This window comes from Nicotiana tabacum, chromosome 10, assembly GCF_000715075.1.
Source record: "Nicotiana tabacum cultivar K326 chromosome 10, ASM71507v2, whole genome shotgun sequence".
Lineage (NCBI taxonomy): Eukaryota > Viridiplantae > Streptophyta > Magnoliopsida > Solanales > Solanaceae > Nicotiana > Nicotiana tabacum.
The window spans coordinates 66,688,526-66,712,456 of NC_134089.1; the positions used below are offsets into that span (position 1 = coordinate 66,688,526).

Here is a 23,931-nt window from a genome sequence, read left to right on the forward strand (position 1 = left end):
AAACATGTGGTAAGTAAGGCAAAAAAAAAGATCAAAACATTGTTCATGTCCACATCAAACAAATTATATTTAAGAAATTTTTTGGTTATGCCTTCTAAACCTCACCTGTGAAGATGTTGCTTAGTTAGTCAACTTCTCATAATCTCTTCCGTGTTTTGGAAGAATGTCTCTAAAAAATTAAATTTTGTTCTGACCAGTAACATCACCTGATCATACATATAGTGAATCGTATGGTTTTGTATTCCACTGTCTAGCTTGATTTTGTGCTGTATGATAGTCTTACACTCTTACCGGTGACCTACCATTAGAATATGCATCTCCTCCTTGGCAAATTATCAATTGACTGAAAAGCTTAATTAGTTAACAACAATTTTTAGTTTACAAATTTATGATGAAAAGCCAATCAACTTGATCTGAAAGAAGAGGTAGAGTGACAAATTATGATACCAGACCCTTTGGAATTGAAAGATAACATGAAGCAAACCCGACGTCGTTCAAGTTCTTGAACTTGACGTTTCAATTCAACTATTTATTAAATCTAACACCCTTTATCATGCTCGTTCAAAGCATGTAGGATAACATATGAAATTACATATTTTTTTTTTTGTATATAAATGTGGAATAGTTAATTTGATTGTAAGGATAAAATGTCACTCAGCTATTGTTGGGTAAATTTGTAAATTAATTTCACCCTAAAAGGCTTCCCACTTATAATATAAAATATAATATAAATGAATATGATATGTGGAACTAATATGTCATACAACAATTCAAGCATTCAAAAAGAATAATCCTTGCATAATAACCGCATAACTAATCCCTGCATAAACAATCCCTCCGTGTTTTCATTTTTTTAAAAACAAACGTCAGCTTAATGCTTTCCTCCGTTTATCAAAGTATCCAGCGACATAACATTATATCGTGACATTCAAACATGGGATCCTTCTTACATCCAAATTTGTTTAAAATATAGACCATCAATTCATAAGCCAAGATTCATCTAATGGCTTGACAGATTGAGTGAAAGATGAAGAGTCCGTGCGCAATCAAGATGAAAGAAGATGAGAAGAAACCAGACAAAAGATTGAGCTTGAGAAACTATGAACTGTATATAATAAAGAAAGGTAAACTATCACAATTGGACATCCCCAAAGGCCGGACGTTTTAGTGTATCACTGCACACATCCCCGAAGGAGGAAAAGAGAAGGAAAGAAACGAAGCACACTCTCGTCTCTTCCTTTAGTTAACACTTGAAGTAAGACCTACAAATTTACAGGTAGAAAAAGCTATGATTTTCTCTTTCTCAGTCTTCCCATATCAAAATCCATAAGCCTTGTTGATGACGACATAGGAGAAGTTGCTGACAGACCAATGGATTCAGGAATATCCAGATCAACTCTCATAGAAGGGCCTGTTATTGCTCGTTTAATATCAATCTCGCTCAGCTGATGGGCTTCAGTTTTTACTTTGGCAATCTGAGTCATGTCAGATAAGTAAATAGGTAATACCTTAAGCTGTCACATTCACAACCCATTTATCAGATAAGATAAGTTTCAGAATAAAAAGTGTAGAAGCTTTTACCAGTTCAATGTGGTGACAGGACGAACAAGCATCAGCAATTCTTTTTTGTAGATCTTCTACTTTCTTTGTTTGGTAATCAAGATTCTCCACTTCATTCCCTTTCTCACCCAGTTGCTGGTATAGAGCTGCACAAGAAAAAATTAAAAATCAACCAACTAAAATTACATAAAGGCACCAAGAGAAGGGATTTAAGAAATTTTTGCCTTAAATCAAAATAATGTCCGGCAAGAAACTTGTACTGGCAAACTGCACTCTCTGTAGCCACATCTAACAACATCAACCTACCCTCGAAAAGATGAGTGATGTACCACAGTGCAATTATATTAGTGAATCTCAGGCCAAATTATTCCTGCAATATATTTTTGCAGAAAACAGCAGGACTTGCACGATTTCTTTGACTTTGAATGACTTCTGGAGTACTCCATCCTTTATTGGCATCCAGAATAATATCCAATTCATTGAGGACACTTACCATAATACAAGAAAACTATATGGGTTTACTTTCGCTTTTCGCAGTACAACTTTTCCTTTTCTACTCCTACAAAGATGAAGAAAAATATGTTTCTCTCATCTGATAATAAAAAAAAATTTTAATCAATGTTGAAAACTGTACCAAGTCAAAGGACAATTTACTATTGATGTAAATTAGTGTAGTATAGTTGCGGTAAGAAGAAGATGCTCCAGAAATGTGCCATTGTGTTTGATAGCTTTACAAAGTTAGACTGAAAGAAATACTCGATACTTCATATTATATAACGTCTATGACATAACATGATCATTTATTCATTATCAGACTGGAGGCCGAGTTGGGTAACTAACATATGCCCAAGTCCACTGAGTATGCAATCTTGAAATAGAATGGGAGGGGATGGAATTGCAAACAGGGCATACCTAAATTCATTCAGTATATAAGTACTAATATGTGAAGTGCCTCATGTTTCTTCAATTTTTTGTTGTATCAATACTCTTCAATAACACCACCACCAGTATGCCTCAGTTCCAAACAAGTTGGAACCAGCTATATGAATCCTTGTTGATCAGGTTTCTTTATTTAAATTTATCTCAGGCCAATAATACACAAAACATAAATAAAAATAAAAAGTACTAGAAATTCTCTATATTTTCTACTGGCATACAAATATATAACAAGACTGAAAACCCCTATCAAGCATAGGACGTAAAGTAAATGTATTAACACGACTAAAGCATATTCCTAACTAATTGGTAACGCCTATATATATATTTTTCTTCTATTATGTCATCTATCACTAAGTTTGCTTGGATTCTAAGAGATTGTAGGTCTTTCGAGACAGCTTTGAGATAACTTCCTTCCATGAAATTTTAGGTCTACCTCGTCCCTTTTAATTCCTTCATTTACCATGATCTCATACTTACGAACCAGTGCATGACTAAACCATCTTAAATGTGTACTTCTTGCACCTTCTGAAAAATGTGGCCATTTTTTAACCTTGTCTAATCATGTATGACAATACATCCATCCTAACATCCGCATCTCCACAATACTCATTTAGAGAATGTGTTGGACTTTAGCGGATAACATTCACTTCCACACAAAATTTCTGGCCTTATAACTATTTTATAGAACTTATCTTTAATATGCATCCTTTTATCACATAACACTCCAATAGCACTTCTCCACTTTAACCATTCGACTTTGATTCTATGTGTAACATTGTCCTCTATCGTTGTGATCTCTTGGAACGAGCCTATATATTTGAATTGTTTACCGTTAGGCATCTCAATCCAGTCTAATCTCACCTCTAAACTAGCAGTGCATATATTCAGTCTTATTTCTGCTTATCCTAAGAACCATACTTACTCTGTATAGTGCTTCTCCATAGTTCAACCTTTTGGTTGACACCTTCACTGGTTTCGTCAATAGCACAATATCATTTGTAAATGGCATACACTATTGGAACCCATCCCGTATACTGTTGGTTAGCTCATTCATAATTTGAGAGAAAAAGTACGGGCTCGATGCGGATGCCAAATGTAAACCCATGGTTATGGAGAACTTCAAATCTCCTACTACATTCTCATGCTAATGACTACTCTTTCATACAATGTCGTTTATGACATTTATATATTTAATATGAATTGCTTTCTTCCCAACATCCACCAAACGACCTTTTTTAGTACTCTATTGTATCCTCTACTAGGTCGATCAATACCATATGTAAATCTTCTTGCTCTCATGATAATCCTCCATCAATATTCTTATCAAGAATATACCCACCATTATAAATCTACCGGGCATAAATCCAAACCAGTTTTAGCCACCATTGTAAATCTACCCGGCATAAATCCAAACCAGTTTTTTATCACTCTTGTTGTGTTCCCAAGTCTATGCTCTATCACTCTTTCCCAAAGTTTCGTGGTGTGACTCAAATTAATACTACGATAGTTCGCACAACTTAGAACATCTCCTTTGTTTTTAATAATTGGAATAGGGGTTACCTTTCTCCACTTATTGGGCATCCTACCATTTCTTAGTATAGCATTAAAGAGCTTGGGGTAAGCCATCCTACTCCTAGGCACTTCCAAACCTCTATGGAGTTACCATCTGGAGCACAGGCTTTGGTACTCATATTTTCATGCCATCTTATACTTCTATCAACCTTATTCTACTAGTGTAGCTACAGTGTCTACCATGCACATAGAGATCCAAAAGTTTATCCTTGTGGTTCAAGTCGAATAGTTGATCAAAATAGCCTCTCCATCTCTCTGTGGCCTCATTATCTCCTGTCAACACTTGTTGAGAATCTTTCTTTAGTAACTATCTTAATTTAAGTTCTTACTTCGCTTCTCTCTCAGTCGTGCTGGTTTAAACATTTCTTTCCCCTTTATCGTGTCCATGATTTTGATACATGCTATCTAGGGCTTCCTCTTGAGCTATTTTAGTAGCCTTCTTAGCTCTCTTATACTCTTCAAAAACTTACCCATCTTCTGTTTCTGGTAAGTTCTTATAGCACTCTCCTTGACCTCTAATAACTCTTTGCACATCCTAATTCCAGCGCTAGGATTCTCGTGGTCAAGGTTCCTAATCATTAGCCGCACCAAACACTTCACAGGATGTCCGCCTCCCCCCTCAAAGTTTCATGCTCCATCCTCCCGTGGTTTTCTTGAAAAACTAACTAGTTAGCACGCTTGAATGCGCACCATCAAATTCTCAGTTGTTTGCAGGCCGTCTCCTTTCTCACTCTACTCATATGCTTTACATACAAAACCACCAACTTATGTTGGGTGGTCATCACTTCTCCTGATATAGCCTTCTAATCCATACATGTTCTATCATGTCTTCTAGTAGGATAAAATCTATTTGATTATTATTACCCCCACTCTCAAATTTTATCAGGTGACAATCAAGATACCCTTTGATTAAATATTTATTTCAATTATCAAAACAAAAAAGAATATTTTTCTATCACCTTGAGGTATCAATTAAAGGGGAAATTCATGAAGCATGCACAATTCCTCCACCATCAAAAGAATGACAATGGGGTAGGACAAGAGATTACTAGCGCGGGGCTAGTGAACCACAACCAAAATTTTAAATGGAACATGGTAGGACGCGTGCAGATTCGAGTATATATTAAAATTACATAAGCTTCAGATAAATACATTTTAATCAGCGTGTTAGACAAGAAAAAGTGGTGGGACGGATATTGAAGTTAGAAGTTGTATCTCTTTCTTCTCTATTCTTTCCCCTCTAATATTTCTGATCATGCTATCCTTCGTCCCTTTGAATCCTTCAAATCATTTGAAAAAGTTATTTTTATTATTATCAGGGGGTATTTCTTTTTTTCTTTTTCTCCTCCAAGAAGATCAGAACTGAAAATGCTTGGTTCATTTAATTTTTCTTGGTATATTTTTTTAAAATTAGCAAAAAGAAGAGGAAAAGCATGAACTAAAGGATTGCCTATCATATTTCTTTTGGATGCACATTGACATTAAGAACTTTAAGCCTATTGGTTTGTGTAACACAATCTATAAAATCATTACCAAGATCATAGCCAATAGGATTAAACCCTTCCTTGATAATATTATTAGTCCTTACCAATCTAGTTTTCTAAAAAATAGAAGGGCATCAGACAATGCCATTATTATTGTTGATGACATAAGTAAGTAAATAAAAGTGTGCTCTCTCTAACAGCTTAAGCGTTTAGATGAGATGGTCACACACTTCAATATGGTACAAGATTTCCTGGGTTCGAGTCTCACCGCTATCCAATATCAAGAAGAATTTCCACGTGCTTGGCTCATCAAAAAGAATCAAGCCCATATGTGAAGGGGCGTGTTGAAAATATAATTAAGTAAATAAAAGGTGTTCTATGAGATGGTCAAACACTTCAATAATTATCAGCTTATTACTCATTTAAAAAAGAAGACAGGTAGAAATTCTATTTGATCCTAAAGAAAGACCTTGAAAAAGCATTTGATAGACTAGAATGATCTTTCATCTACCGAATGCTTCACTTATTTAATTTTCTTGAAAAAATGTCTAGACTTATTATCTCTTGTGTTACAACTAGCTCTATCTCCATTCTTATTAATGGAGGTCATACTACTTGCTTTAATCCTACAAGAGGAATCCGGCAAGGGGATCCCATGTCACCATATATTTTTATTTTGTGCATGGAGATGCTTTCACATAACATTTGCCACTAAGTCGATATTGCCAAAAGGGATCCTGTAAAGATTAATACTACTGGTCCAGAGATATCTCATTTATTCTTTCCCGATGATCTTACTCTGGTAGCTAGGACTAACAAAAAGACTGTCAAAATTATTCAGCATTTGCTAGACCTTTTCTGCAATTTTTCGGGGCAAAAAATCAATGTTACCAAATCCAAAATCATTTTCTCCAATAATTAACAACAAACCCAGTGGATTCTCACAAGTAAGGTGTGGGGACGGTAGGGTTTACGTAGACTTTACCCCTACCCTGGAAGGGCAGAGAAGTTATTTCCGTTAGACCCTCGGCTAAAGAAAAGATGAAAAGAAGCAGTGACAACGAATAATAACAACAAGAAGATATTAAGAAGATCGAAGTGAAATATAACAATCAAATAATAGGTAGTGATAGCGATCTAGGAATAAAAAGGTACCATACTAATACTAAAACCACCGGTATGGGAAAGAAAAAGTAAAACCTACTAACCTTGTACTCTGATCCTCAACCTCCACACCATCCTATCAAGGGTCATTTCCTCGGTAAGCTTAAATTGTGTCATGTCTTGCCTAATTACCTCTCCCCAATGCTTCTTTGACCTACCTCTATCTCTCCTCATACCCACCAAGGCCAACCTCTCACACCATCTAAATGGAGTATTTGTGCTTCTCCTCTTCACATGCCCGAACCATCTCAGCCTTGCCTCCTGCATCTTAGCCTCCACGGGGGTCACTCCCACCTTTTACCGAATATCTTCTTTCCTAATCTTATCTAACCCGGTATACACGCACATTCATCTTAAATTCTCGTTTCAGCTACTTTCATCTTCTAGACATAAAAGTTCTTATCTAGACAACACTCCGCTCCATACAACATAGTCGGTCTGACCACCCCTTTGTAGAACTTACCGTTTAACTTTTAGTGGCACATTCTTATCACACGGGATACCAGATGCAAACCTCCATTTCATCCAACTTGCTCCGATACGATGTGTGACATCCTCATCAGTCTCTCATTTTCTTGTATTGCTAAGCCAAGGTACTTGAAACTCTCTCTTGGGATGACTTGTGTACCTAGCCTCACATCCATGTCCGCTACCTGGGTCACACTGCTAAACTTACACTCCAAATATCATGTCTTGGTGCTGCTCAACTTGAAACCGTTAGACTCAAGGATCTGTCTCCAAACCCCCAGTCTCTCGTTAGTACCACATCGCCTCTCGTTAATCAGAACTATGTCATCTGCAAATAACATACACCATGACACCTCCCCTTGAATGTGTTTTGTTAGTGCATCCATTATTTTCTCCCATAATTGTCCTAATGATTTAAGGAATTAGACTGTCTTAACAGTTAAGGAGAGTAATTCCTTTGAAAAATGTCTTGGCTTTCCTATCCTGGGCCAAAAGCCTAAGGCTAAAGATTATCGGTTCATCATTGATAATATGAGGAAAAGACTTGTTAGGTTTTTTTTGGTAAGATGAAGATTTTATTAAAAATAGTATCAAGCTGATACTGTAAAAATACAGAGATACTGCTGGCATAAAAACATCAAAATCCTAAGTGGTCTAGCATGTTCAGCATATCATGAAAATTTATAACATTTTCATCTTTCCAGTAGTACAAATAATGTAAACAACTATATTTCACATATTGCAGTTGCTCCTTCTTGCCTTCAAAACACCTATTATTTCTTTCTTTCCATATCGTCCAAGCTATGCTAAGTGGAATATCTCTCCGAATCTTCTTTAAGATGCTTCTGGACATCCAGGTTCCCAACACTCTAATAGATTCCTGAATTTCTTAGGGCTTGCCCAAAGGATGCCAAAGTTAGCTGTGAACATGGACCACAACTGCCAAGTAAATTCACAATGCAAAAAGAGATGGTCCACCGATTCACAAGCTTTCTCACACAAGTAACATCTGCTTTACATTATCCAACCCCTTCTCATCAAATTTTCTTGAGTCAGGCATGCTTCATATGCTACTAGCCAGCCAAAAAGGCCACTTTGTTGGGACTGTAGTCTTTCAGATCATCTTCCAAGGCCACTTTTGTGCTTGCACCAACTAGGTAGCATTTAGTATTTTCTAGAGTGAACTAACAGTAAAAGAACCTTTTTTACTAGCTTTCCAGAGTAGGTTGTCCTTTTTTTCTGGCGATAACACCACTGATTGCATCTTCTGAATAAATATATCAATCTCATGCATTTCTCTGTCGAAGAGATTCCTTCTGAATTGGAAGTCCCGACCAGTATCAGTAAATATATCAGCTAAGAGGATTTTTGGATTATTGGCCAATCTGTACAGGTTGGGACGTTGGACTTACTATAATAAAGGCATCAACTGGTCTATTGGCGATGAAAATAACATAAACCTCTGAACCTCAAGCTGGATGCCCAATTTTCAATCTTTAAGAAGCAGCCTTATTAGTCATCTGTTTGCCACTGACAGTCTTTTAAAAATTAAATATCTAAGGAGTGATGGAAAACAGAATCTTTCAACATTGTCTTTTGACATCCCAGATCACATAGCTAATAACATCAAAAAGCTCACTTTCCTATTGTACCCAGTGGCGGAGCCACCTTATAGGAAGGGGTGTCAAATGACATCCCTTCACTGGAAAAATACACTATATAGGTAGGTAAAAAAAAATATTTATATGTATATATAGTTATATACTATATGTTGACTCCCCTTAATTTTTTGGTGTATTTACTTTTATATATTTTAATACCCCTTAATAAAAATTCTGGATCCGCCACTGATTGTACCCCATGCCAAGGATACCCCTCACTGGTCACTTTATAGTAATGGCATGTTTAGTACCAAGTCTGTCTATAGCATCATTAATGCAGGAACAACTTTTAATATTGATTTTCAATGGATCTGGAAACTCTCGCTGCCAGATAAAATAAAAAAAAATTTCTTTGGCAATGCTACCATAAGAGAGTACCCACCAGATCCTATCTCAATCATATAGGCATACATATTGAACCTACTTGCATGGCCTGTAGAAGTAATCCTGAAACTGTCAAACCAGTGATTAAAAAAGCATTCGCTTCATCGCTTTAAGCGAGAAGCGAAGCAAGGCAGGAATGGCAGCGCTTCTGCTCTTTGAAGCGACTCTGGTACGAAAAAGCGACCGCTTCTCTGTAAAAAAGCGAGAAGCGGTGAAGTGAGAGAAGCGTACACTTCCGTGTTTAAAATTAACCCAAGCCCTATTTTTTTTAAAAACGAGTTTGTAAAATATAAACGCTATCTGGAGTCTTCAACAACAACGAGACTAGGGCTTTTCTTCAACAAGAGCAGCGATTTCTTCTTCTCTTCTTTATCAACTTCGGATTTCTGAAATTATCTCAAAGCATCAAGGGCTGTTCTTCTTCTTATTCAAGACTTCAACAGTACAGGTATGTTCTGTCTTCTTCTTCTTCTACTACTTTTGATTTTCAGTCTTCTTCTTCTTGTTGTTCTTTTTCTTTCTAAACGTACAAAAAGCGGCGAAATGCTGGCAAATATTTTTTTTACCTTCGGTTCTTTCTCAGAAAATTTCTGCCCAATTTTTCCAGTTTCTGCCCCCAATTTCTGCCCCAATTCTTAGTTCTTATTGCCCAATTTTTATATCCTTTATTCAGAGGAAGGGAAAAGAGGCAGCTACTTTGTCCCTAGTTGATGAAGAAGAAGAAGATGACGAGCAATATAATAATAATAGTGGAATACAAGAATTTGACAATCTTGTAAAAGAATAGGATGCTCGTTTTGTGCTTTAATTGATGCTACTCTTTAGTTTTTGAAATTGACGTATTGAACATTTGCTTACAATTACATGTGTTGTCTATGCAGTATTTATTTTAATTTTTTTTTTAAAATTCCGCTTCACTTAAAAAAAGCGAGCACTTCGCTTCTCGCTTTTCGTGAAATTGGGGTTGTCGCTTTTCCTCGCTTCACGCTCTTCACAACACTGTATCAAACACATCTTCATGGATTGCCTCTAGATACTGGAGTCAGTTTGGTGTTTATTTTAGTAGTCCTCTCCCTAATGGAAGTCATTGGCTAGATATGGTTAGAACTAGTAAGCATATTATAACTAATTCCATCGCTTCTGTTTTGGGAACCTTTGGATCAATAGAAACAACAATAATATAAATAACCTTTCTAATGATCTCTCTAAGAACAAGATTTGCATGTGCATTAACAAGTTTAAATTACTCCCAAATAGGCCTACTAATCCGAAGATTCTCAAAACACTGCTAGTTAAGTGGTTTTTCCCCAGCTTAACTATTTTAAGTTAAACATTGATGGAACTTTGTCCAGTATTACTAGTATGGCGGACCAAGGGGAGTCTGCCGGAATCATAATGGAGACTGGATCTTGGAATTCTCTTATAATATGCGAGCTCTGAATCACATCCATGCGGAACTTCTTGCTCTCAAGTTTGGCCTATAAATGGCACTGGATCAAAACCTGTTACCCGTGGAGATTGCAACTGAATCGATGGAGGTACTTCAGCTCCTTGACAAAATAATCCCCATTTATAACTCTATTTTATATGACTGCAGGCCATTAATGCAACTAACATAGAGTCCAGTGATTTGACACAAATTTCGAAAAGATGTTGAAGACATAATTAAGTAAATAAAAGTGTGTTCTATCTAACAGTTTAAACTTTTAGATGAGATGGTCACACACTTCAATATGGTATCATAGCAGGCAGAGGTTCTAGGTTCGAGCCTCACCGCCTCCCAATATCAAAAAGAATTTCCGCGTGTTTGTCTCATCAAAAAGAATCAAGCCCGCACGTGAAGGGGGTGCTGAAGACATAAGTAAGTAAATAAAAGTGTGTTCTCTCTAACAGCTTAAGCTTTTAGATGAGATGGTCACACACTTCAACAAAAATAAAGTTGCACATCTCTTGGCTAAGGAAGGATCAATCTTGGATACGGGGAACATCAAACACCATTTTGCAACCCCTCCTTACTTCACGAAGGCAACAATCCAGTGTGAAAAGCAAGCTACTTGTGGTTATAATTTAGCTATCCAACGTTTGTAATAATTTAGCTAGCATTGATAACCTGTGTGCTCAAAATAGGACTACTACATCGAATCTTGTTGGTACTGTCTATACCAGGAATGATGAGCCAATGCGACACCTATTTTGTGAAAAGTTGCTATCTAGTAATAAATAAAATTCTCCGTTTTACCCACAAAAAAAAACATTTAATAAAATGGTGCAATTGAACCTAATATTGGGGATTGAACAACTTCATAAAACAAAGTACAAAAATCGTGCGTGACCAGTAAGGAGAAGCGGGTGTGTATCTTAGAAGTTAGAAACAACAAAAAATTACTCATAGAAAAAGCAAATCATGGTTGATTACATGAAATGATTGAGAACTTTTAAATGATATTGAATTATTTCACTTAAATACCGAAAATTTAACTTCAAAACAATCAGCATACAATTTCTACTGGATCTTTCCTTTCACTGGTTGAGTTGAAGGGTCCAAAATGAACATAAGTATCAACAAGCATGAATCAAAAATGAAAACGGGAACATATTAGCAAGACTTTGTCCACTCAAAGTTCAAATAAAAATTCCAAAAAAAAAAAAACTTAATAGAATACTGCAAAGTGAAAAATTAAATTAAAAATGAAAGAAACACAAACGGGGCAAATCGGGTCCGGGAAAATCATCTAAAAATGCTAAACGAGGCAAGGAAAGGCGGTTAAAACTTTAGGGGGTTAAGGCTTGCCCTACCCCGGGTGGCTCTGTCCCGTGCTCATTTACTTCCTACCCTTGACTATATGAAGAGGAAAAGGAGGTTGTGTACATCTGAAAAGGAAAACGTAGTGTAATAACCGAAAATTTTATATAAATAAATGAACTCAAGAGTTTTAAAATTTAATTAATTAGTAAGTGGGTCTAATGTATTATTACATCTATTTGATGGATAATAAAGTAGTTGGGATAAAATATATATAGTAAAAAGTTAGAGCTATATATATATATATATTTTCTGGTGGCCCACATAAAAACACCTAATATGGAGTGGTCTTAGTTAAATACAAACAAGGAAGAGAAAAGAGTACAAGAGAAATAAAGAATTTTAGTGGACCTTGGACGGCGGAAGACTGAAATTTTCGGTGGAGGAGAGCAAAGCTGACAAACAGGTTTTTTTAATTCTCATAGTAGTATATGATATTTATTTATTTATTTATTTTTTTGCACATAGTTTATTCGGTAATAAGTATATCAATCGTTGGAAGACAAAGGAAATTATATAACAGTGATTGCTTGAAACTTGGTACAGAAAGCTATATTGCCATGGGGGGAAGAAAATTGATGTTATGTTATGGAGTTTGTTCGTTATATTTTGGGAATAATAATTATCTAGTGATTGGATCCTAATAATTGTGTAATGATTAAATAGTAGTGAATTAGACATAATATACATGGGATTTTAAAACTGATATAGAGAACAATTAATTACTCTTCAGTTCGTTCTCTTCCAATTTTAAATTCGGACCATGATTTTACAGTGACTGAGCTTTTAAAGATTAAGTGTAAGGAATGTGAAAGTTTAATCATGATTTCATAATTAGATTCAATGATTGGAAATGATTAAGAATTGTAATAAGGAGGTTGGGTAGATTACCACTGTCATGTATTATGTAGCCTAACACGGTTTTGGTATTTTCTTTCACATTCTGTGTTTAACGAATTGTATACGGAGTTTTATTAATTGGACTGGAGGTCGACTTTGATTATTACTTGTCCTTAAATTATGCAAATTATTCACCTAGACTAATTAGGACGTGTTATTCAATATTTTGGATAGATTGAGGCCATTGGAGGCCATTTGGTTGATATTCTAGTCGTTGCAAGGTTGGGGAACTTCTCGTTAGCGAGGTAAGTGAGACTTTAAGCTTTGATACTTGCTTTTCTAAAACCCGTTTTGAAAGTGTGTTTTCTCTGCCTGGTCCATATGTTGGGACAAGCGTGCACTTGGCAGAGTCGGTGGTCTTAGACTAGCCGCAAATATATTATTTTATGAAGAAAAAAAATATTATTTTATAAGTTTGATAGTGTGATACGACTGTGCGCCATGAGGTTGAGTCTTATAGTTTTGATTCGGCTGTGAGCCATGATATTGAGTTTGATACGGCTGTGCGCCATGATATTGAGTTTGATACGGCTGGCGCCAAGATGTTGAGTTTGATACGGCTGTGCGCCATGATGTTGAGTTTGATACGGCTGTGCACTATAATGTTGAGTTTTATACGGCTGTGCGCCATGATGTTGGGGCATTGTGTATGCCTTTGTACATCACCCGAGCATTGTGTATGCTCTGTTACATATTTGAGGCATTGTGGTGCCGTGGTGGACTCGTAGGTGTGTTGGTAAATTTCTTTCACTGCAATTATGATAAGTCCTTAGTAGGTATCCTTGTTGGTTAATTCTTAATAACTTTGTTGATACATATATATTGAGTTATTGTATAATTATCATATTTACTATATCATTCATGTTGCAGTGTGTTTGTATTTTCTAACACTTGTTCCAGAGGTATTTATTGTGGCGGGTCGAGGATCTTACTGGGTTATATTTACGTATAACTCACTCCTTACCTGCATCTCTATGCAGATACCGTTGCGGGAGATAGAGTTAGTGGCTGACGAGTTTGTTCGAGTGGATCCTATTGCTGAGGTGAGCCACCGCATTGCTCGTGGAGGCTTCGTTTCAGAGCAGTGTTTGGTAGATACTTGTTCATGGGTATGTAGGCGCCCATACTTATGATCTTGAGGCTACTAAGCATTTAGGATGTTTTCCCTTCTTTCATTCCTTGATCGTGCGTTAAGATTACTTGAGTTTGACTTTGGATTGTTTATTTCGCAGATGGCTAGGACACGCACACCTTCATCTGCTAGACGTTGTGCTGGACGGGTTACTACCCGAGGTGGTGGTCAAGTTGGGGCTCATCAAACTAGAGCTCAGACTAGTAGACAGGCCGCTCCTCAGCCTGAAGTTGTGAACACGGGTCAATCCCAAGCTACCATGCCAAATCGAGTGCAAGAACAAATGGTTCATGATGCTCCACCATCAGTCCCAGTTGATGTGCCTACTGTTACCTTACCTGCAGATGCAGTGATGAGGTTGTTGAATGTGTTAGAGGCGTTAAAGGCGTTAGTGCCTACTCAGGGTGGACTTCCAGCTCCCCAGACTACTTCGCAGGCGCAAGCACAAGTTCAGTTGAATGTTGCAGCTCCTCAGATAGCCCCTCAACAGGTCGTCCAGCCAGTTGCAAATACAGGGCAGTCTAAGAATCATAAGAATTTCATAGATCTTAAGCCACCAGAGTTCGATGCTACACAGGCTTCTATTGAGCCCCAGAAGTTCATTCAGCATTGTGAGAAGATATTATCTACTTTGGGGCTGAAGGAGACTCGAGGGGTAGAATTTGCTACTTTTCTATTTTCAGGATCTGCAGAGTCATGGTGGAATGCAGTTCAGAGAGGTAGACGAGCAGGTTTGCCACCTATTACTTGGTCAGAGTTTTCAGCTATGTTTATGGATAGGTTTGTCCCACTGAGCAAGTGAGACGACATGAGACGTCAATTCGAGCAACTGCGCCAGGGCAGTATGACAGTTATGGAGTATGAGGCTAAGTTCACTGACTTAGCTAGTTATGCATCATTTCTAGTTGCAGATGAGCATGAGAAGGTGAGGAGATTCGTAGATGGGCTTGAGCATCGTTATCGAGGTCCTGTGGTTAGGGATGTTCGAGGTGGTTCGTACGAAGAGGTAGTGGATACTGCTCTCCGTTATGAGTCTTATCAAGAAAGGGACAAGACCGAGCGAGAGAGCAAAAGGGCTCGTAGCGCAGGCGGGTTCAGTGGAGCTCCATCTGGGGGCAAGAGTGGTTTTAATCGTGGGCAGTCCAGACCTACTCAGTCAGAGTCAGTGGTGTAGTCTTCTAGGAGTGCTTATCCAGCTAAACAGGGGCAGCAGCAGATACAGAGGAAAGATAATGACTCATATCAGTCAGGTCAACATCCAAGGTGTTCGAATTGTGGTAGAAATCACAATGGTCGTTGTTTTGGAACAGATGGGGCTTGTTTTACTTGTGGTAAAAAAGGACATATTGCTAAGTATTGTCCTAGAGGATATTCTGCTACTAGCCATGCTACTCCACAGCCGCAGAGAACGTTTACAGGTACACAGACTCAGACTCAGCCAGCTAGAGCCGCTCCATAGGTTGCTCGTGCGCAGGGTCGACAGGGTGCACAAACTGCTGAGGGAGCAGGTGGACCTCCGAGATTCTTTGCTATGGCCAGACAGGATACCGAGGCATCTAATGCAGTAGTCACAGGTATTATCACTATCGGTTCTTATGGGGCTTACGCTCTTATTGATCCTGGTTCTACGTATTCATATGTATCTCCATCTTTTTCCATATACTTAGAACGAGGAGTTGAGTCTCTTAATGTGCCTTATATTGTGGTGACCCCAGTGGGGGAGACTATATCTGTGGATAGAGTCTATAGAGACTGTGTAATATTTATTCAGGGCAGGGACACCGTAGTTGATCTACTAGTATTGCCTATGTCCGACTTTGATGTAGTTATGGGTATGGATTGGCATCATGTTATGCTTAAGTTGATTGTCATTCCAAGCTTATACGTTTTGATTTTCCTGAAGAACCATGTTTAGTGTGGAAAGGCACAACTCCTCTGACTCAGGGAAAGATAATATCCTATGTAAAAGCACGTCGAATGATTAATAATGGGTGTTTGGGTTTTATTGCTACCGTTCATGATACGCACTTGGAGGATGTTACTATTGATAGTGTTCCAGTGGTCCGAGAATTTGTTGATGTGTTTCCAGAAGATTTACCCGGGCTGCCTCCGACAAGAGAAATTGAGTTCAATATTGATTTGGTGCCAGGAACTCAACCTATCTCTATTCCTCCATACCGTATGGCTCCAGCGGAATTGAGAGAATTAAAGGTTCAACTTCAAGAGCTACTTGATAAGGGATTAATCAGGCCTAGCGTGTCACCTTGGGGTGCACCTATGTTATTTGTTAAAAAGAAAGATGGCACAATGAGAATGTGTATTGATTACAGGCAGCTGAATAAGGTAACAATCAAGAATAAATATCCGTTGCCACGTATTGATGATCTATTCGACTAGCTACAGGGTGCAACTCACTTTTCAAAGATTGACCCGAGATCGGGTTACCATCAACTGAGAATTAAGACCGAGGATATATCCAAGACAGCGTTTCGGACCAGGTACGGGCATTTTGAATTTTTGGTGATGTCCTTCGGGCTTACTAATGCCCCCGCAGCTTTTATGGACCTCATGAATACGGTATTCAAGCCATTCTTAGATCATTTTGTGATTGTATTTATTGACGACATTTTGGTCTACTCTCGAAGTAAGGCAGAACATGAACAACACTTGAGAGTTGTGCTACAGACACTTAGAGAGCGAAAGCTTTATGCCAAGTTCTCAAAGTGTGAATTTTGGTTGGATACAGTTTCCTTTTTGGGACATGTGGTGTCACGAGATGGGATTCAAGTTGATCCAAAGAAGATAGAGGCAGTTCGAGATTGGCCTCGACCCACTACTCCTACAGAGATACGTAGCTTCTTAGGCCTAGCCGAATATTATAGAAGGTTTGTAGAGGGTTTCTCAAAGATAGCCACTCCATTGACTCGATTGACTCAGAAGGGTGTTGCATTTCAGTGGTCAAATGAGTGTGAAGAAAGTTTTCAAAAATTGAAGACCGCATTGACTACAGCTCCGATTTTGACACTACCTACAGGTGCAGGGGGTTTTACCATTTATTGTGATGCGTCTCGAGTCGGTTTGGGTTGTGTGCTGATGCAAAATGGCAAGGTAGTAGCTTATGCTTCTCGACAGCTGAAGAACCATGAAAAGAATTATCCATCTCATGACTTGGAATTAGCTGCAATCGTGTTTGCACTTAAGATTTGGCGTCACTATCTTTATGGTGAGCCGTGTGAAATCTATACTGATCACAAGAGTCTGCAATACATATTCAAGCAAAGAGATCTGAATCTGAGGCAGAGACGGTGGTTAGAATTACTTAAAGATTATGATCTTACTATTTTATATCATCCCGGGAAGGCGAATGTGGTGGCAGACGCCTTGAGTAGAAAGTCTATGGGTAGCTTGGCCCGATTTACTGCTCAAGAACGACATATGGTTATGGATATTCAGGCATTGGCCAATCGAGGAGTGCGTATTGATCATACATTGCCGAGCAGATTACTTGCGGGTTTGGTAGCACAATCATCCTTGGTTGGACAGGTCAAGGCTCGTCAATTTGAAGATCCCCGTCTAGTTAGACTTCGAGATCGAGTGCAGAATGGTGGTGTTAAGTCATTTGCTATTGATAATGAAGGTGTGTTACGGCGGCATGGTAGATTGTGTATCCCCATGGTGGGTGATGTAAAGCAGTTGATTCTTGAAGAGGCTCATAGCTCCCGTTACTCTATCCATCCAGGTCCTACTAAAATGTATCAAGACTTGCGTGAATTGTACTGGTGGAAAGGTATGAAGTATGATATTCTGAAACATGTAACTAGTTGCTTAAATTGTCAGCATGTAAAATATGAGCATAAAAAACTATGTGGTGTGATACAGAGTTTGATTATCCCTGAGTGGAAGTGGGAAAGGATTACTATGGATTTTGTAGTTGGGTTGCCACGTACTTTTAAGAGACATGATTCAGTATGGGTGATCGTGGACAGACTCACAAAGTCCGCACATTTCATACCAATTCGAGTTACTCATACTGCAGAACAACTAGCAGATATATACCTCCGTGAGATAGTTCGGCTTCATGGTGCACAATTTACTGCTGAATTTTGGAAGTCATTTCAAAAGTCTTTGGGTTCTCAGGTTGAGTTGAGCACAGCTTTCCATCCACAGACGGACGGACAGTCCGAACGGGTTATTCAGATCTTGGAGGACATGCTTAGAGCTTGTGTAATTGATTTTGGTGGTCATTGGGACGATCAGTTGCCGTTAGCAGAGTTTGCTTATAATAACAGTGATCAGTCGAGTATATAGATGGCTCCGTTTGAAGCTCTATATGGTCGTAGGTGTCGTTCACCAGTTGGATGGTTTGAACCCGGTGAAACACAACTATTGGGCCCGGATTTGGTTCAACAAGCTTTGGAGAAAGTTGCATTGATACGAGAACGACTTCGGACAGCTCAAAGTAGACAAAAATCCTACGCAGATAAGAGAGTTCGTGATTAGGAGTTCATGAAAGGAGAAAAAGTCTTTTTGAAGGTGTCCCCTATGAAAGGAGTCATGAGATTTGGGCGCAAAGGTAAGCTAAGTCCGAGGTATATTGGTCCGTATGAGATTTTAGATCGAATCGGATCGGTGGCGTATAAACTTGCCTTGCCTCCGAGGTTGTCTGCGGTTCATCCCGTATTTCATGTATCTATGCTTAGACGATATGTTCGTGATGATAGTCATAAGATTCAGCCAGAGGATGTGGAGCTTGATGAGAACTTAACTTATGAAGAAGGTCCGATAGCTATTCTTGATAGGCAAGTGAGGCAACTGAGGTCGAAAAAGGTTGCGTCAGTGAAAGTATTATCGCGTAACCATCCAACAAAGGAAGCTACATGGGAGTCCGAAGCAGACATTCGAAGCAAGTACCCCCAGTTGTTTGAGATGTCAGGTACACTTTCTAACTCGTTCGAGGACGAACGCTTGTTTAAGTGGGGGAGAATGTAATAACCGAAAATTTTATATAAATAAATTAACTCAAGAGTTTTAAAATTTAATTAATTAGTAAGTGGGTCTAATGTATTATTACATCTATTTGATGGATAATAAAGTAGTTGGGATAAAATATATATAGTAAAAAGTTAGAGCTAGGCCCATATATATATATATATATATATATATATATATATATATATATATATTCTGGTGGCCCACATAAAAACACCTAATATGGAGTGGTCTTAGTTAAATACAAACAAGGAAAAGAAAAGAGTACAAGAGAAATAAAGAATTTTAGTGGACCTTGGACGGCGGAAGACTGAAATTTTCGGTGGAGGAGAGCAAAGCTGACAAACAGGTTTTTTTAATTCTCATAGTAGTATATGATATTTATTTATTTATTTATTTGCACATAGTTTATTCGGTAATAAGTATATCAATCGTTGGAAGACAAAGGAAATTATATAACAGTGATTGCTTGAAACTTGGTACAGAAAGCTATATTGCCATGGGGGGAAGAAAATTGATGTTATGTTATGGAGTTTGTTCGTTATATTTTGGGAATAATAATTATCTAGTGATTGGATCCTAATAATTGTGTAATGATTAAATAGTAGTGAATTAGACATAATATACATGGGATTTTAAAACTGATATAGAGAACAATTAATTACTCTTCAGTTCGTTCTCTTCCAATTTTAAATTCGGACCATGATTTTACAGTGACTGAGCTTTTAAAGATTAAGTGTAAGGAATGTGAAAGTTTAATCATGATTTCATAATTAGATTCAATGATTGGAAATGATTAAGAATTGTAATAAGGAGGTTGGGTAGATTACCACTGTCATGTATTATGTAGCCTAACACGGTTTTGGTATTTTCTTTCACATTCTGTGTTTAACGAATTGTATACGGAGTTTTATTAATTGGACTGGAGGTCGACTTTGATTATTACTTGTCCTTAAATTATGCAAATTATTCACCTAGACTAATTAGGACGTGTTATTCAATATTTTGGATAGATTGAGGCCATTGGAGGCCATTTGGTTGATATTCTAGTTGTTGCAAGGTTGGGGAACTTCTCGTTAGCGAGGTAAGTGAGACTTTAAGCTTTGATACTTGCTTTGCTAAAACCCGTTTTGAAAGTGTGTTTTCTCTGCCTGGTCCATGTGTTGGGACAAGTGTGCGCTTGGCAGAGTCGGTGGTCTTAGACTAGCCGCAAATATATTATTTTATGAAGAAAAAAAATATTATTTTATAAGTTTGATAGTGTGATACGGTTGTGCGCCATGAGGTTGAGTCTTATAGTTTGATTCGGCTGTGAGCCATGATATTGAGTTTGATACGGCTGTGCGCCATGATATTGAGTTTGATACGACTATGCGCCATGATGTTGAGTTTGATACGGATGTGCGCCATGATGTCGGGGCATTGTGTATGCCTTTGTACATCACCCGAGCATTGTGTATGCTCTGTTACATATTTGAGGCATTGTGGTGCCGTGGTGGACTCGTAGGTGTGTTGGTAAATTTCTTTCACTGCAATTATGATAAGTCCTTAGTAGGTATCCTTGTTGGTTAATTTTTAATAACTTTGTTGATACACATATATTGAGTTATTGTATAATTATCATATTTACTATATCATTCATGTTGCAGTGTGTTTGTATTTTCTAACACTTGTTCCAGAGGTATTTAAAGTGGCGGGTCGAGGATCTTACCGGGTTATATTTACGTATAACCCACTCCTTACCTGCATCTCTATGCAGATACCGTTACGGGAGATAGAGTTAGTGGCTGACGAGTTTGTTCGAGTGGATCCTATTGCTGAGGTGAGCCACCGCATTGTTCGTGGAGGCTTCGTTTCGGACTTGCTTAGTTCGTGTTAGTTATTTCTTTTTTTGAGGTTTGCATACCCGTCAATAAAACTCATATTACTCTGTTAGATGCTCAATGGTCTTAGTGTGGGATTTGGGCTAGAGTTTGATTATTTGAGTGATTGTGGGTTTTTCTATCAATTGACTAAGGTATTGGGCGATAATCATTACCTCTTTAATTATTAATAATACTTTAGGCATGTACTTTTTCTCTCAGTGTTTGTGTGTAAATGGTTAAACGTTAGAGAAAAGAGGTTCTCCTGGCAGGTGGTGTTAGCTGGGTGCCAGTCACGTCTAGGAGGTAGTTTGGGACGTGACACGTAGTAAGAAAGGAAACTCAAAAAAAAAAAAGTCGGGCTGCATATCTCTTTTAGCTAGGAGGAAAAAGAAAGCTCAATAAACAGGGTGAAAACAAAAAGTTGCATCAAGAGGAAAACTTTACTCTTAGAAATATAGAACTACGTTCACTGAACTACACACATAAATAGGCACACACACACACACACAACATATTTTGTAGCATATTAAGGATACCATGAACTCTGTTGTTTTGGCCATTCAAAAGAATCATTTAACCAGAACAAAGCACTAGATATACACAGGTGACTACACTTATCCAACAGAAAAAGTAGGTCGCATGAAATAAATAATCAAGAGTGTGAAACCTGTCAAATTCGATAGTACCCAGATCTGAGTTGGAATATCATTAAGCTTCTTCGCTAATGTTAGAGAGGACCTCAAAATCTCCCTAGCTTGTACAGTGTCAGTGAGGGCAAGTGCTAAATTCCCCAAAACAGTCAAATATTGTGAAACTAGTTGCAAATTTCCCAAAGTATTATGTGTTGTCTGCAAGCCAAACGCAAGTCGATTTCTGCAGTAAGGAAGCAAAACAATAAGAATAGAACAACAGCAACTACTACGACTATTGCGCTTCAATACAAAGCTAGTTGGGGTCATCATACGAATCCACAATACCTTTTCGCTCTATTCAGACACATTGTACTCTAATATTGAATAATTTTGAATTTTCTAACACTAAGGGTTCTCTAAATTTTCTACTAACATACAAAATTCTGGATAGGTTAAAATGGCTCCTATAAGCACTAGGTACTCCTATAGGAGAGTGCAAAATCTTGAGGGGAAGAGAGTTTTAGAGAGCTAAATGTCTTCTCACTAACTTAAATACTTATATATGGAATTGATATTCACATATATCAAGATAATATTGTAGATTGATCTATAGATCCATATCAACTTGGTATGAAACTTGATACAAATGAGTTACAAGAGAATACTGTAAGAAATATAGAAATATTAAAGGACGGTATGTGGTGCAATTACATAGATAGTACAATCCGACCCCTCTTTTTTAGTATTAGCATTCTAATTTGTGTTTTGAGCATGTCTACAAGTTGATATAACTGTTTTTGACTTGTTGGAAGGGTTCTGGTTGAGACTGGGCTCGGGGTTGTTTCGGAAAATTTGGGAATCGAAAACAGCAGCTGAAATTTCTGGTGCATGCGATCGTGGACCAAGTGATCGCGATCACAAAAAGCAAATTGGGGGTGGTTGGCCAGGCTGAGAAGCCTTCACAGTCATGCGAGACCTGCCGCGAATGCAGAGGGTCAATGATCTTGACCTTCGCGAACATGAGCTGTGGCCCGTGCGAAAAAGAAAAACCTAGGTTAACCAAGAGTTTGACCGTCATGATCGCTTGAGGTATTCTGCGATCAAGGAGAAGACTAAAACAATATAAATTGAACAGTGGAAGTTTCAAATCTCAATTTTATGTCATTTTCGGGAACAACGCAAAGAGCAAATTAGGAGTTGCTGGCCAGCTGAGAAGCCTTCTCAGTCGCATGAGATCTGCCGCGAACCCCGAGGGTCAATGATTTTGACATTCGTAAATGCAAGTTGTGGTCTGTGATCCAAAAAAACAAAAACCTGGGTTGACGAGGAGTTTGACCCTTGTGATCGCACGAGGTATTCCACGATCAGGGAGAAGACAAGATCAGAACAGTATAAATTGAATAGTGGAAATTTCAAATCCCAATTTTATGCCATTTTCAGAAAAGGAGAGCTTGTGAGTGATTTTTCTTGGAGTGATTTCAACCCTAATCTAAGGTAATGATTCTGTAACATCCATTGATGATTGTATTTGAATCAGTGTTTTAAAAGACGTCGCTGGGAGGCGAGGCATTTTACGTGATATGGTGCGAGGTGTAAGCCTCTAAGCGTTGGGTGTAAGCACCATGAGTCTTTAATTATTAATATTTTATAAATTAATATAATAAAAATTAATATTAAAATAAGGTCAAGTTACAAAGGAATTTTAGAAATTTCAAGAAACTATAAAAATAAGTGATAGAACTACTGCATCTAAAAATGATATTTCGAATCAGCAATTGATAAAAAAACTAATCCAAAACTGCTTCATAAAAAAATATCAGACCGAGAAAAAAATTGAATAGAAATTCATAAACTAACTTAGAAGAGCAAAATAACTTGAAAAGAAACAAAAGCAAAGAAGGAACCTACAATAAGAAGCGCTGAACCAGAGCAAATCATGAAGGATGATGCGTTTTTGTTTTATAGTTTGCAAATTGAAATTTTTTTTATCAACCGATAGAAGACAAAGAGAAGGAATAAAAATTAAGGCCAAGAATAAAGTATCTTTTGACCTGTAAGTTTTCAACTTTTTAGCATGTAATAACAAGTTGAATTTTGTGTTTTTTGGTATTAAAATAAAGACTATTTTAGCAATTTTAATCTTAATTCGGGTCTTACGCCCTAAATGAAAAACTCGGCCAACGCCTAAGCATACACCCAGAATAATGGGGGCTTACGTCTCGGATACTTTTGCCCCCTCTCCCCTTGGATCGCCCCAATGCGTTTTTACTACGCCCGACCTTGAGGCTCACCCCAAAAATACCTTTAAAACATCGTTTTGAATTTGGTTGAATTTTAACCATAAAAACATGTGATTTAAGAGGAGAAATTGGGGATTT

The 23,931-nt window shown here is 37.8% G+C and overlaps 1 protein-coding gene across 3 annotated transcripts in view; it reads right to left on the reverse strand.

The window, feature by feature from the left end:
• Positions 1 to 1,084: 1,084 nt before the first annotated feature.
• Positions 1,085 to 23,931, reverse strand: part of LOC107781999 (sister chromatid cohesion protein SCC4-like) — a 72,549-nt gene continuing 49,702 nt past the window's right edge. For 2 of the 3 annotated variants that reach the window (XM_075222949.1, XM_075222950.1), the window contains exons 11-13: positions 21,589 to 21,794; positions 1,582 to 1,706; positions 1,085 to 1,475 (exon numbers count right to left, since the gene is read on the reverse strand). In XM_075222949.1, the coding sequence (XP_075079050.1) occupies positions 1,287 to 1,475; positions 1,582 to 1,706; positions 21,589 to 21,794 (520 nt within the window). In that variant the 3' untranslated portion in view covers positions 1,085 to 1,286. Of the gene's footprint in view, positions 1,476 to 1,581; positions 1,707 to 1,784; positions 2,120 to 21,588; positions 21,795 to 23,931 lie in introns of those variants that run through there. The other variant, XR_012695538.1, reaches the window with a different exon arrangement.